The sequence below is a fragment of the Diadema antillarum genome, unplaced genomic scaffold (assembly GCF_040938485.1).
Source record: "Diadema antillarum isolate AM-2024a unplaced genomic scaffold, OU_Dant_1.0 scf00000187, whole genome shotgun sequence".
Lineage (NCBI taxonomy): Eukaryota > Metazoa > Echinodermata > Echinoidea > Diadematoida > Diadematidae > Diadema > Diadema antillarum.
Window position 1 is genome coordinate 1 of NW_027271076.1, and position 12418 is coordinate 12418.

General features: G+C 40.0%; 1 protein-coding gene across 1 annotated transcript; it reads right to left on the reverse strand.

The window, feature by feature from the left end:
* Positions 1–547: 547 nt before the first annotated feature.
* On the reverse strand, positions 548–12418 carry LOC139723369 (extracellular serine proteinase-like; the record flags this gene model as incomplete). The annotated part of the gene is made up of 9 exons (XM_071634625.1): positions 12308–12418; positions 11328–11444; positions 9398–9634; positions 5776–5917; positions 4862–5046; positions 3986–4157; positions 3081–3284; positions 2282–2467; positions 548–715 (listed from the first exon to the last, which is right to left on the reverse strand). Coding segments are annotated over exons 1-9 (1522 nt in total), but the record flags the coding sequence as incomplete, so codon positions are not given.

The window sequence follows — 12418 nt, forward strand, 5'->3', positions numbered from 1 at the left end:
CCATGGGTCTGTTTCTTCCAAGTTTAAAAGCACTTGGATGCTCGTGGAACTGCATATCATTGTGTGAACGCAATGGATATATCTTGGAGGGAAGGGATTACGTGCTTTCTATCCTCATTTCTCTTTGACCACTGAAGCAAATCGATGGAGTTTTCTGTTAAGATGTGGGTAATAAGTTACAGTTTCATACCCTGATATTGTATTTTGATTGATTCCCTAATTTTCAACGTACAGATATCTCCCTGATTGCTGTGTGGAATCTCCCTGATTTGGATGTGGGAGTGTTGGCAGACCTGGTATCATTATAAGTCGGGTCTAGGGCAATTACCCCCTGGGCAATTAGCCGGACCCTCTCCATGGCTCTAATCCTAATCCTGAACCTAATCGTAACCCTAACCCAAACTCCTAACCCTAAACCTAACCATAATCTTTACTCTAACCTTACGATTAACCAGAATTTAGCCGGGGGTAATTGCCGGGGGGGGGGGGGGGGGACGGGGGTAATTGCCCGGATACGTTTAAGTCTTGCACGGGGATTTATACTCACTTCCCACTTCCCACATGTCGTAGTTTACGGAGAAGCCGACAACATTTACAGAAAAGTCCGTCACAAATCGCATGAAGAGGCTGCTGCCTGTGCTCTGAACAATACCAGGACTATTTGTTCCACACAAGTGCCCATGAGGGAGGCGGACGTGCTGTTGCCGTCGTAGATCTGTTGTGGAAGAAAGAAGATATAAATAGAGATAAAAGAGATAGAGATAGAGATAGAGATAGAGATAGAGATAGAGATAGAGATAGAGATAGAGATAGAGATAGAGATAGAGATAGAGATAGAGATAGAGATAGAGATAGAGATAGAGATAGAGATAGAGATAGAGATAGAGATAGAGATAGAGATAGAGATAGAGATAGAGATAGAGATAGAGATAGAGATAGAGATAGAGATAGAGATAGAGATAGAGATAGAGATAGAGATAGAGATAGAGATAGAGATAGAGAGATAGAGGATAGAGATAGAGACGGAAATAGAGAATGGATAGAGAAAGAGAGAGAGGGAGAGATTGAGAAAGGGAGAAAGTGGAATAGAGAAAAGGGGAAATAGAAAGGGAGAGAGGATAATGTTGAGGAGGGTTGAAGAAACGAATGAGAAAATGAGGAAGATGATGACAAACATGACAAAGAAAGAGATTGAGAGGGGGTACAAGCAGTAAAAGATACACAAAGAAGAAGAATATCATTGACGATAAACAGTGGAATGCAAGGCGGGAACAGAACAAAAAAAAAGTCAATAATAATGATTAAAATGTAAATGATCAGAAAACTCGTGTTTTTTGTTTTGTTTTGTTTAGTTTTGTTGTTTGTTTGTTTGTTTTTTTTTTTTTGGTTTTTTTTTTTTTTTTTTTTTTTTTTTGGGGGGGGGGGGGGTGGTGTTTTTTTGTTGTTGTTGCATAGTACAGCCTGTATAGAATAACTGCTTCCCGCCTCCTCCCCCCCCCCCAAAAAAAGAAGAAAATGTGTTCGATACAACTTATAAAATGTCGTGAAATGGTAAATCCTATCATTTTCAGTCACATCCGTCGGTTTTGTATCCACCTGGCTTGCGATTTACGATGATACAGTATTTTAATCTGTCATTACGTTATGCAGAAGAGTAAAGGTATTCAGCCGTGTGTGTGAATACATTACCAATATAACTAAAATTGTTTTTACTATTTTTATGAAGATGACGTTCGTCACACATTCGTTAAATGATTAAATATTAGGTGTATGCACGATGCCTCCTTGATGTGCATATTGTACACAAAACAAGCAGCCCCATAAAAAAAAAAAAAAAAAAAAAAAAAAAAAAAAAAAAAAAAAAAAAAAAAAAAAAAAACATAAGACCGAGGAACCAATCTCGGCAATTTGAAGGTTTTACTAAAGTCATGATGCAAGTGTGTGTCAACACGCTGTACACAGTCATTATAATAAGTAATGGTATGCTTATAGAAACAATGTAAGTAAACAAAAGCAGTTACACTGTATAATATCATAATGCAAACATGGGGCAATCACCTCAACGAGTGCAACTTCATTCGTGTTTTCTCCTCACACAGGACTGGTATAGACATACTAAAGTGAAAAATGAACGCTAGTCCTCCGTAATGATGCGAACTTTGGATGTGTACAGACGCCATTAGAGAAAAATACAACAACCATAACTACCACACCAAATGAGCTAAAATGAAACAAACAAAAACAAACCGGAGATACAGCGTGGAGCCACATTACAGCATACTTACGGAGACAAAATCATAATCGCAGGCGGCCCGAGCTTCCAACCCAAAGTCGTTGAAAGTTAGCGCCACAACGTTAGGGGGAGTAGTCGTAAAGAGATATTCACAATCCAAATTATTGTCGTACCCAAGGGGATACCCCGGGCTGTAGAACCGGCCAGAACCGTCGGTGAAGTCCACGTTGCAAACTGCCATAACGGAGAAAAGCGAACAAGCCCAGGCCTCATAACAATTTCAAAAAATTATACATCTGACTTTTTCTCCAGGTCTTTGCTAGACTTTATGCGGAACGTACGTGTTACATGTACTTTGTTGTTATTTCTAATACTACAATAAGATACTTTAGTAACCAAACTATAAAATGAAAACCAAAAAATTCAAATTCCGATTTGATAGAGAATTAAGTCTATTCGGTCAAACTGCGTCATGCGATGATGTACAATGACAAGCCATTATCATGACTTTTTTTTGGGGGGGGGGGGGGGAGTGTCTCGGATCTGGTGTCTTTGTTTCGCAAATCAATGCAGTAAAATTACGACGGAAGAAGAATTAGAAAAAAAAAACCACGAAAAAAAAAATGATGATACCATAACTAAATGATCGAGAGGAATAACAACAACAACAGCAACAACAACAACAACAACAACAACAACAACAACAACAATAACAAGATAAAGCGTCTTGCTTTCGACACCTTCCGATGTAGAGGGACAGAACAATAATTAGCACTGCCTTGATCAGAGTGCGTGTACTGCCAACAAAAGATACCATGGGACTTATTCTAGAGACTGGTGTAATTACGTGGATCGGGAAGAGCGTCAGGGTCCCGCGTCGGTGGAATATTCCCGCTACCTCCCCCAGTCCCCTGCCCAATATAGAGGAGCAGATTTGGCGAGCCTTCCTTGGCGTCCTGGACAGCGCCCTCTATGGCCCTCTCTTGGAGTTGTACCTTGACCTCGCCGGGAGTCAGGGTAGGATCCAGGTCACGCAGAATAGCGGCGGCTCCTATAGGAAAGTAACGAACACACATAAAGACTAGTCTTCCAACTTTAGGTCCTGACCACACATGAGCGAAGACTGGGCGCCGATTTTTCTACGACCTCTAAACTCACTTCGCATGAAGATTTTTGGTCGACATCCAGTTTCCGACCATTGCCGACCAATCAAGTAGGATACTTCTGACCACCGTGACTATTTGCCAAGTGATTACTCTCAAGAATACATGTATACCATTTACAAATGCACTACTAAAAATAAATGACTAAATAAATAAATGAATGAATAAATATATAAATAAATGAATGAATAAATATATAAATAAATGAATAAATAACAGATAAATAAAATGAAATCGAGAGCACTTATGTAGAGCGTATGTGTCCACGTGACTCGTCTGCATGTCGTGGTATTGTAAGTGTTTGATGAAGTACTCCTTTTATTCACACACAATTTCCTAGCTGCGCAAAGCTATCCCTACAATGGTAAAGACATCACTCACTTTCCTCTGAACAAACACGTAAAAAAGCTGCTGTCTCAACTTATAGACAGAACTATGTAGAATCCTTATTGACAGATACAGTCGTACTTCCTAGCTGCAGTCCTACACTTTTGCAACCTTGGAGCAATAATTGTTGTCCAGCCTCAAGCAAATAGTGTCGCCTTCGGATCTTGTGACGTTCTTAGCAATGAGCAGAGCCTGTACTTACCAGCAACGTGAGGACAAGCCATGGACGTCCCGCTGATCGTGTCCCACTCCTCCGTCCCGCCAATCCAGGCCGAGGTGATCAATACTCCAGGAGCAAAGATGTCGACGCATTCGCCGTAGTTGGAGAAGCTCGCGCGGACGTCCGCGCTGTCGGTAGCACCCACGGAAATCGACTGTTGTGTGGAAGAAAAATAGGGCCGTTTACGAAGCACCACATAGAAGAGGATCACACCCTCGGTGTTATTATGGCAAAACTTGGATTATTTCCTTTTCGTCTAGATGATTTCCTTTTCGTCTAGATGATTTTCCTTACAACCCCGAAGGATTTCAGTCGCGCTATCGTGAGTACATATAACTCACATGAAATAATAATAACATAAACATTGTCATAGAATGAAACAAAAAGAACACTACCCGCGACCAGAAATACAACAAAACAAATATTACCTTTATTTTCCAAGGTATCCCTCATGCATCATTATCATTTCGCTGAGCTAAGCATTTGTTTTCTTCTTCTTTTTTTTTCTACTAAAATTTTCTTGTATCTCAGGTTCTCTTTCATGTCATATCAAGGTAAACTTTTAGACACTTGATTACTTTGCAGTCAGAAGCGAATCTGCTTCCCAAGCACGCTCCGAGGATATTGATTTCTTCCAGTCTATGAATATTGTGCATTTGATATTTACTAATTAACATTTATTCCTGTATTTATTTCCTATTTTTGTTTCTTTCGTTCCATTGATTATTGATAAATTCATATCTATTCATTTGTTTGTGTATAGTGATATATGGCCAACAGCTGTTCAGTAATCAATTTATCTATTTGTCTATTCATTCATTCAATTATTTGTCTTAAGTTGGTATCCAGAAGACGTACAGTAGTGGCTCTCGCAGGTGATTTAAGACATGACTCGAAGTTGTTGTTGCCGGCGCTGACTACGACGGTCACTCCGGCATCGTACATGGCGTCGATGGCGTCGTCCATGGCTTGGCTGCCGGCAATTCCCAGCGACATCGAGACAACGGCAGGGTGGACATGATTGTTTGCCACCCACTCGCATCCTATGATAAAGAAATCATGCTATTTATATGAATATGACACGTGTCTTTTGACTGGCGTAGTGTTCTGTAACTAGTTACGTTCAGACGGTTAACCTTTAATAGACGAAATGATCATTACAGATTTTGTGACGAAATGACCGATTCCGTAACGAAATCGACAGTGCGACACTTGGCGCCCCATAGAACTTATCCTAAGGTTAGCGACTATTGACAATGATCGAGGATAAACATCACCGTTTTAACATGACTACTGCCTAACTTATCGAAACAGACAAACAAGTTTAAGCAGATACAAAACAACGGGGTTCAGATGGTTTTGTAGTTTGTATTTCTTCGAATTAAAACAGAGGGCGCCCTAGCTGTTGTTGGTAAACGCAAGGTAAACGAAACAGTCATTTATCATCTAAAATTGTGTTCTCTACGACTAATACTTTCATGAACAAGAGGCTGGTGTCCAACATACAGCTAAACGATTTTATTGCCTTATTTGGCTTATATTCATTCATTTATTTCACATGCTTTGACCGCTCTCATCAATTTTAGTTTTTAAAGGTCTCAGACTCCACAACAATCTGAAATTATCCAGTGTATTATTATCATCAAATATTGCAAACGTATTTGGACCTCTCCATGTTGGCTGATCTGGACTGGAGCCAGATCAAAAGATAAAAGACCAAAACCAACATGAAAACCAAAACCGAAAACAAAACGTAAACTTCGTATACGTACCATCGATCATACCAGATGTCGTTCCTCCACCGAAGCAGTTCAGGACACGAACTGCAATGAGATTGACTTCTTTTGCCACACCAAACTCAGTCCCGCCCACCGTTCCCGCGCAGTGAGTCCCGTGGCCGTTACAGTCCTGTCCCTGTAAAAGGAAAGACGAAGGGAAATATCAACGTGATAGAGGGTTTTAAATTGGAAATAATGGCCTTATATTGACCTCCTGTATCCTCTCCCACCACGAGGAGAGAAATCTTCATTAACCAAACAAACGAGTGAACAAACAAACAAGCAAACAAACAAACAAATTATATAAATCGAGCGCAAAGATGTCTGCATAATTTTTGCCATTTACCTATTCTGCACAGCTGCACTAACAAGTCATCGTTATAATTTTACTATGGTAATTACAGGACTTGATATCACAAAGAGCATGTTATACAGATGACTGGACTTTATTGCTTGAAAGTTCTTTTCCTCATGTAAAGAACCCCGGAAAGGAAACAAAATGAGATGATAGCAATACCAATCATGAGTTTGATTATTAATCAAACCTAAGGGCTTGCTAAAAGAATCTCTACCAATTCTCCCGTGCTCTCTCTTTGGCTCCCTTTGTGTAATGATATATTATTATGTATCAACTCACCCTGGAACATGAGGACGAAGGCACAGAATAGAATCAAGGAGGTTTAAGAGATGGAGTTCAACGGGCAGTAATAATTCAAACAGTTGTCAGTTTTCTATATGATGTACAAAAGAATTCCACACGTGCATTTGTGCCTTTGATGCCGGGTTTGATGCCGCCGTCTTGCTGAGTAGTCTGAAGATTCATTTTGAGCGTTGACATATGTTGGCTATAAAATTATTTTGTTTGTTCATTCATTGAATGAAATGAAATCTCACTTTATACCCCCGTCACACTAATTCCGAATCAGCATGAATCAAGCAGAACCAGCCGGAATTGATTGATACCCCCGTCACACTAGAGGCGGAATGAGCCGGAATGCCGTTGGAATGAAAATTCTTCTTGCATTTCTGCATATTCGAAGTGCATTCTAAAAATTCTGACGACATTCTGAGTGCGTTCCAAACATTCGGGCCCATTTTTGTGGCCAGCCCGAATGTTTTACCCACGCTTAAAACATTCGACGAGCATTCGAAGTGGAGAAATATCGATCTGCATTCGAAGGGTATTCTAATTGGACTCTGATTGCATTCTAAATATTCCTACGGCATTCTAACAGCATTTGAAACAATCTGACCTCATTTGAGGGAGAATCGGAACGGTATTGCACCTCTAATTCAGCCAAAATATCTCAAATGCTCAAATGCTCATACAATTACCCCCAGTTAGATACTGGTTAGTGAAAAGGTTAGAGTAAAGATTAGAGTTAGGGTTAGGCTAGGACAGCAATCTGTAGCAAAGCAACATGGTCCAAGGATGATCGGGTTGAGACTGGTGAAAATCACCATTTTATACGCTATCAGAGACCATTCCAGCGGCATTCTTGACACACACGGGACATTCGTGTTGCATTCTAAGTACATTCTAAGTGTGTTCTAATTTTTCGGGTTGCATTCTGTTTGAATTCGTGAACATTCAAAGTATATTTGGTAGCCATTCCGGGAACGTTCTGACCGCATTCGAAATGAGTTTGTACTGCATTCGAAGCGCTTTCCGACCGTCAGACTTCGGGCAGCAAGCGAACCGCGCTCGTGCGGCATTCGAAGTGCTTTCTAAAAATTCTGACCGCATTCTAACAGCATTCTGGATATTCCTACAGCGTTCCAAGTACATTCGAGCAGCATTCAAGGGCTAATTCATTCGGAATGTGTAAGAACGATTTGAGAAGGGTACGAAGTGCATTCCAAGTATTCAAACAGCATTCCCTACCAAGCTTTTCATTATTCATTTTTTCTCCCGAATGTGGCGCGAATTTTGGAACACATTTGGATAAAGCATGTAAAACAAAAAATGTCAATCATGTCCAGAAATATGTGCAAAAGTGTAAATCAGAGCTGTATCATGTCAAAGTGTTTAAAACTGTACCCTCCTGGAAAGCCGGTTTTATTACTTTTCCACTTAATTCCGACAAATAAAACTGAAATGGAATAATCTATAAGTATAATTCTTTATTAATAAATATATCAGATTATCGGCCGGGCATTGCCAGTAGAGTAATTGCCACTTTTATTTCATCATTTTTTGCGCAATTTTTATTCGCGCATCCCCGTGTCTTCACCATTATGACATTATCACCCATCTGTTATAAGCAGGGTTGGCGAAATGTAATTACCATCACAAAGACATAATTATCTTCCTCAGAAAGTGGCTGGTGATTATATGTCAATTGTCAATTGTATATGCGCGGCAGATCCAGTTTGGCACATGCTTCAAATATTTTCCAGTGCACGGCGGCGTCAAACATGGGTTCAAAGGAAATAAGACAGTTGTGACTCCATTTTCTTGAACCTCCTTGACAGAATCAACAAATCAGCAAATAAATGAATAAGACCCCGTTTACAGTGCGGGGCTGGGCCGAGCCGCGGCCGAGCCCAGCCTCAATTGCGAGGCCGGGCCCCGCAATTTTGTCCGTTTACACTGCCGGGCTCGGCCGCGCTTTTGATTCAAACCTTTCAATATTTAGTCGCAGTGGCGCTCTGCTTGTAAACAAACGCAATTTGGTATTGTCTGGTTTTCAGACCCTTTGCCAACTGAATTCCGTGGCGACGAAGTCTCCGTTCGGGCAAAGGCCTTTGCCGAAGGAAAAATCCTTTGCAGGACAAAGCCACCTTAAACTATACTAGCTTTTGACGTTGAGGGGGTTAATATCCTGAATAGCGAAATAGTACGGGCAGAGGGTTTGAAGCCAGACTAAAATTGGCCGCGCATTTTGGCCCAGTTTGCGTTTACACTGAGAAAAGGCCGAGCTCGGCCGCGGCCGAGACCACCCCCAGAGCGTGGCCAAATGCGAGGCCAATTTTGGCCTCGCATTTGGCCTTTTGCGCGTTTACACTGAAATGAAGGTGGGCTCGGCCGCGGCTCGGCCGCGACCGAGCCTCGCACTGTAAACGGGGTCCTAGACACATCTCCATTAAATCAGGTATGGGACATAAATCACGCTCTGCATTAAGACCGCATGAATCTTCAAAAACATAAGAATGAATAGGAAATTAGAATAAAGAAGGATAACGATCCTGCACATTCCTGAGTATCATTTTTTTTTCAAGACACTAGATAGTGTCTCCTCTCCCTCTCTATATTCCTGTCTCTCCCGACCACTCTCATTATCTGCTCCCTCTCTACACGTGCCTAAAGTGATATTCTATATCATACAAAATTTATTGCCAGCATACAACGTACTATAAATTAGCAAAGACATTCCTGAATTGGCATTCACCGAGTAAAATAGGAGTATAAGTAAATGAAGTATTATTCACACTGTATTGAATGCATGACTTATTAAATACCATACATCGACTATAATATCACAAGGACATACCTGACATAATTGATCGCAAGATGTTAGCCTTATCAGGCAAAACAATGCATATAAAAAATGGTCTTGGGAAAAGTTGGACCAACATTGATAAAAAAAACACAACAAAACACAAAATTCCTTACATCGGACCCTAGAGCATCATAGCCGATGCTTGCTCGACCACCGAAGTCCACGTGCTCGGTGTTGATCCCGGTATCGATGACGTAGACATTGGACCTATTTCCGCTACCGATGGGCTCGTACTTGTCGTCGAGGGGCAGGCTGATCTGGTCGACGCGGTCGAGACCCCAGGACGGGATGTAATCCGCCGTCACCACCCCGTCTTCCTCGATGTACTCAACTGCTTCAGATCCTCGGAGCTTAAACACATTTAAACAAACATGGGTCCCGTTTCACAAAGCTGTTCGTAAAACTAAGCACGACTTTACGAACGACTTTGGTATAGCAAGCCAAGTGGATTTCCTAATCATTGTTAATTTCAATAGCTAAAGTTGACATTATTTTTTAGATCATAGTGATTATACTTAATAATGTTAACACACGTTTATAATTGAAAGTGCATTTTTGCCTCAATGTAAATTGAAAATAAATGTTGACATACAGTTGTACTTTGTTTAAACGTAAGGGGGAAATGGACGCACCTATTGGCTCTTCATATTCCAGTCGTTCGTAATGTAGTGTGTAACTTTACCAACAGCTTTATGAAACACAGCCATGGATTATATAATGTGACTTATCGCGTCTCACTTTGCCACATTTCTTGTCTATACTGTCTGCCGCATTATAAGTGTACCTTTTGTTTTGTCGGCAAAGGTCTTATCTCCTATATCACTTTAACCTTTAAATAGCAGTGATTATAGTAACCATGAAGCTTATGATTAGGATGATGGTAGTTAATGATGACAATAATTCTGATATTATTAATGAAAGCAATAATATTTATAATAAAAGTATTAATAGTAACGACAATTAAATGATTATGACAGTGATAATGATAATGATGACTGCTTGATAGTTATACGAATAGGTTTTTATCCACCCAGTGTGAGACCGGCTTTTCCATATAGCTGAGATATCCCGATCTTATCAGCTACACTCATATTTCATGGGATAGGTGGAGCCACGGCATTGCTAAGATAAGACTTTGAGTCCAACGATCATAGGTTAACGTTGCTGTCGATATTACAGCAAGAGTTGCTTTTGAATTACATATTTGTTCTATCTCTCTCAACGATGATAAATAATTGTCTCGAAATTTTGTTAATTGGACTTAACTGGCAAGGACAAACTGTGTTTTCTTGAGGTAATGACACTGTAATGGTCTCGTGATATCAAAATATTTGTTATGGAACGTCCATTATGCATCGGACTAATATTCCATCATTACTCGTGCTGATAGTATAATTAGAACCAATTTGCTTTGTGTTATTAATCACATCATGATGTGAGATCAAGTTATGGGTTTATCGCACTATGCCAGGTAATCTTTTGGAATCTTTGGTATTATAGAGTATAGGACCATAATGACCAAATTTAATGTCAATAAAACACAAACACACACCCACACTGCGTGAGCACACAGGTATGGCTTTGGTAGAATAATATCACGAGACAATGCTCATAAGCACAATTAATGATGTCAATCAGCACGGTACCAAAGACCCTGCAGCGAAATGCATTGCGCAAGTCAAAAGCATGATAATACTCTGGACATTACTGGCATGTTGTCTCGATACATTTCATCGCTATACAAAGCGGTTCCGTGACATCTGCTCCTGCGACAACATTGTTCCCATGAAATATCTGCACGCTAAGCCTAACATAATTTCTACCCACAAACATAACCCGCACCCTAATCCTAATCCTCACATCAAACTTTAAACCTAAAACCTTATCGCAACCTTAATCCTGACCCTATGTCCTTGGCGAAAATATGACCACAGCAATTTGTCGCACGAGCAACATGTCGTGTCGCCATACAAATGAAGTAACCGAGAATGAGCCGGTTTATTGATACCTATTAGACATGTTAGAAAAGAAAAAAATGCTTACAAAATCGAGCATTTCATCGGAGAGTTGTGCAGCAAATCCGGAGAACACTTTCCTGTACTTGTAAAACACTTCGCTGTCTCGGAGATTGGAGATTATTTTCTCTCTGTCCCAACCGGGCTGAAGATGGGATGTAAGTAAAAGGAGTATAATCATAAAGAAAAAAGATGGGGGAGATATAGCTAACACAGACGTAGATTACACAACAACAGAAACACTCGCAACTTAGGTGTAAATAGCAAATGCTAGAATATTATGATATAAAGATTTTGTAAAATAGATCAAGTCGGAAACACAAGGAGTTTCAACATATATATAATTCCAACGTGTACTACTTAAGCCTCAGTGCTCTTGAATATCATGTCAACATGCGGAACGCTGACTTTTCAGCGTTCATTACATGAGTATATCCTCGTGTCCAGCTCATCAAAGAATAAAATATTGTAGTTCTAATGGTCATTAATAACAGTAGTAAAACTGATAATGATAAGGATAATAATTATGTTAATAGATGATAATCTATAATTAATGGTAATAATGATATTGTAAGCCTACTAATAATCATGATGATGATTAAAAAACAAAACAAAACTCAATGTAGCAATAACAGCACAGTTATCATTGTTAACATGCTTGAAAGCATTAATAGGAATAATACATTTAATGATGAAAAAGACAGAAACAAAATCTCAACATTTTGCCTTTCTTTTTTTCCCTCTCAGTCTTTCCAAGAGGAAGTTTTAGAGTTGAAAATTGAAATTTTGTGAAGAGATGCAACAGTAGCTAATATGTAATTGCTGTACACAACAATTACACATCATGTCTTTCATAGTTATATTCCTTGTTGGCCAGCTGCTTAACTGAGAGATGGGACGACCGTAATCGTTGGAATAAAGTACAGACCGTTTTCTTGAAACCTTAATATTGAAGCTCCCCAGGTGACTATCTGTGAATATCCATGAATATCTGTGAATATCACCTACCTTTAGCTTGACAATATAGCGACCAGGGATTCGTTCATTCTGGCTGAAGAGTGGTGCCGGTTTGGCGGAGGCTGCAGCCACGAGAAGGAGTACAACCAGGATCTGCTTCAT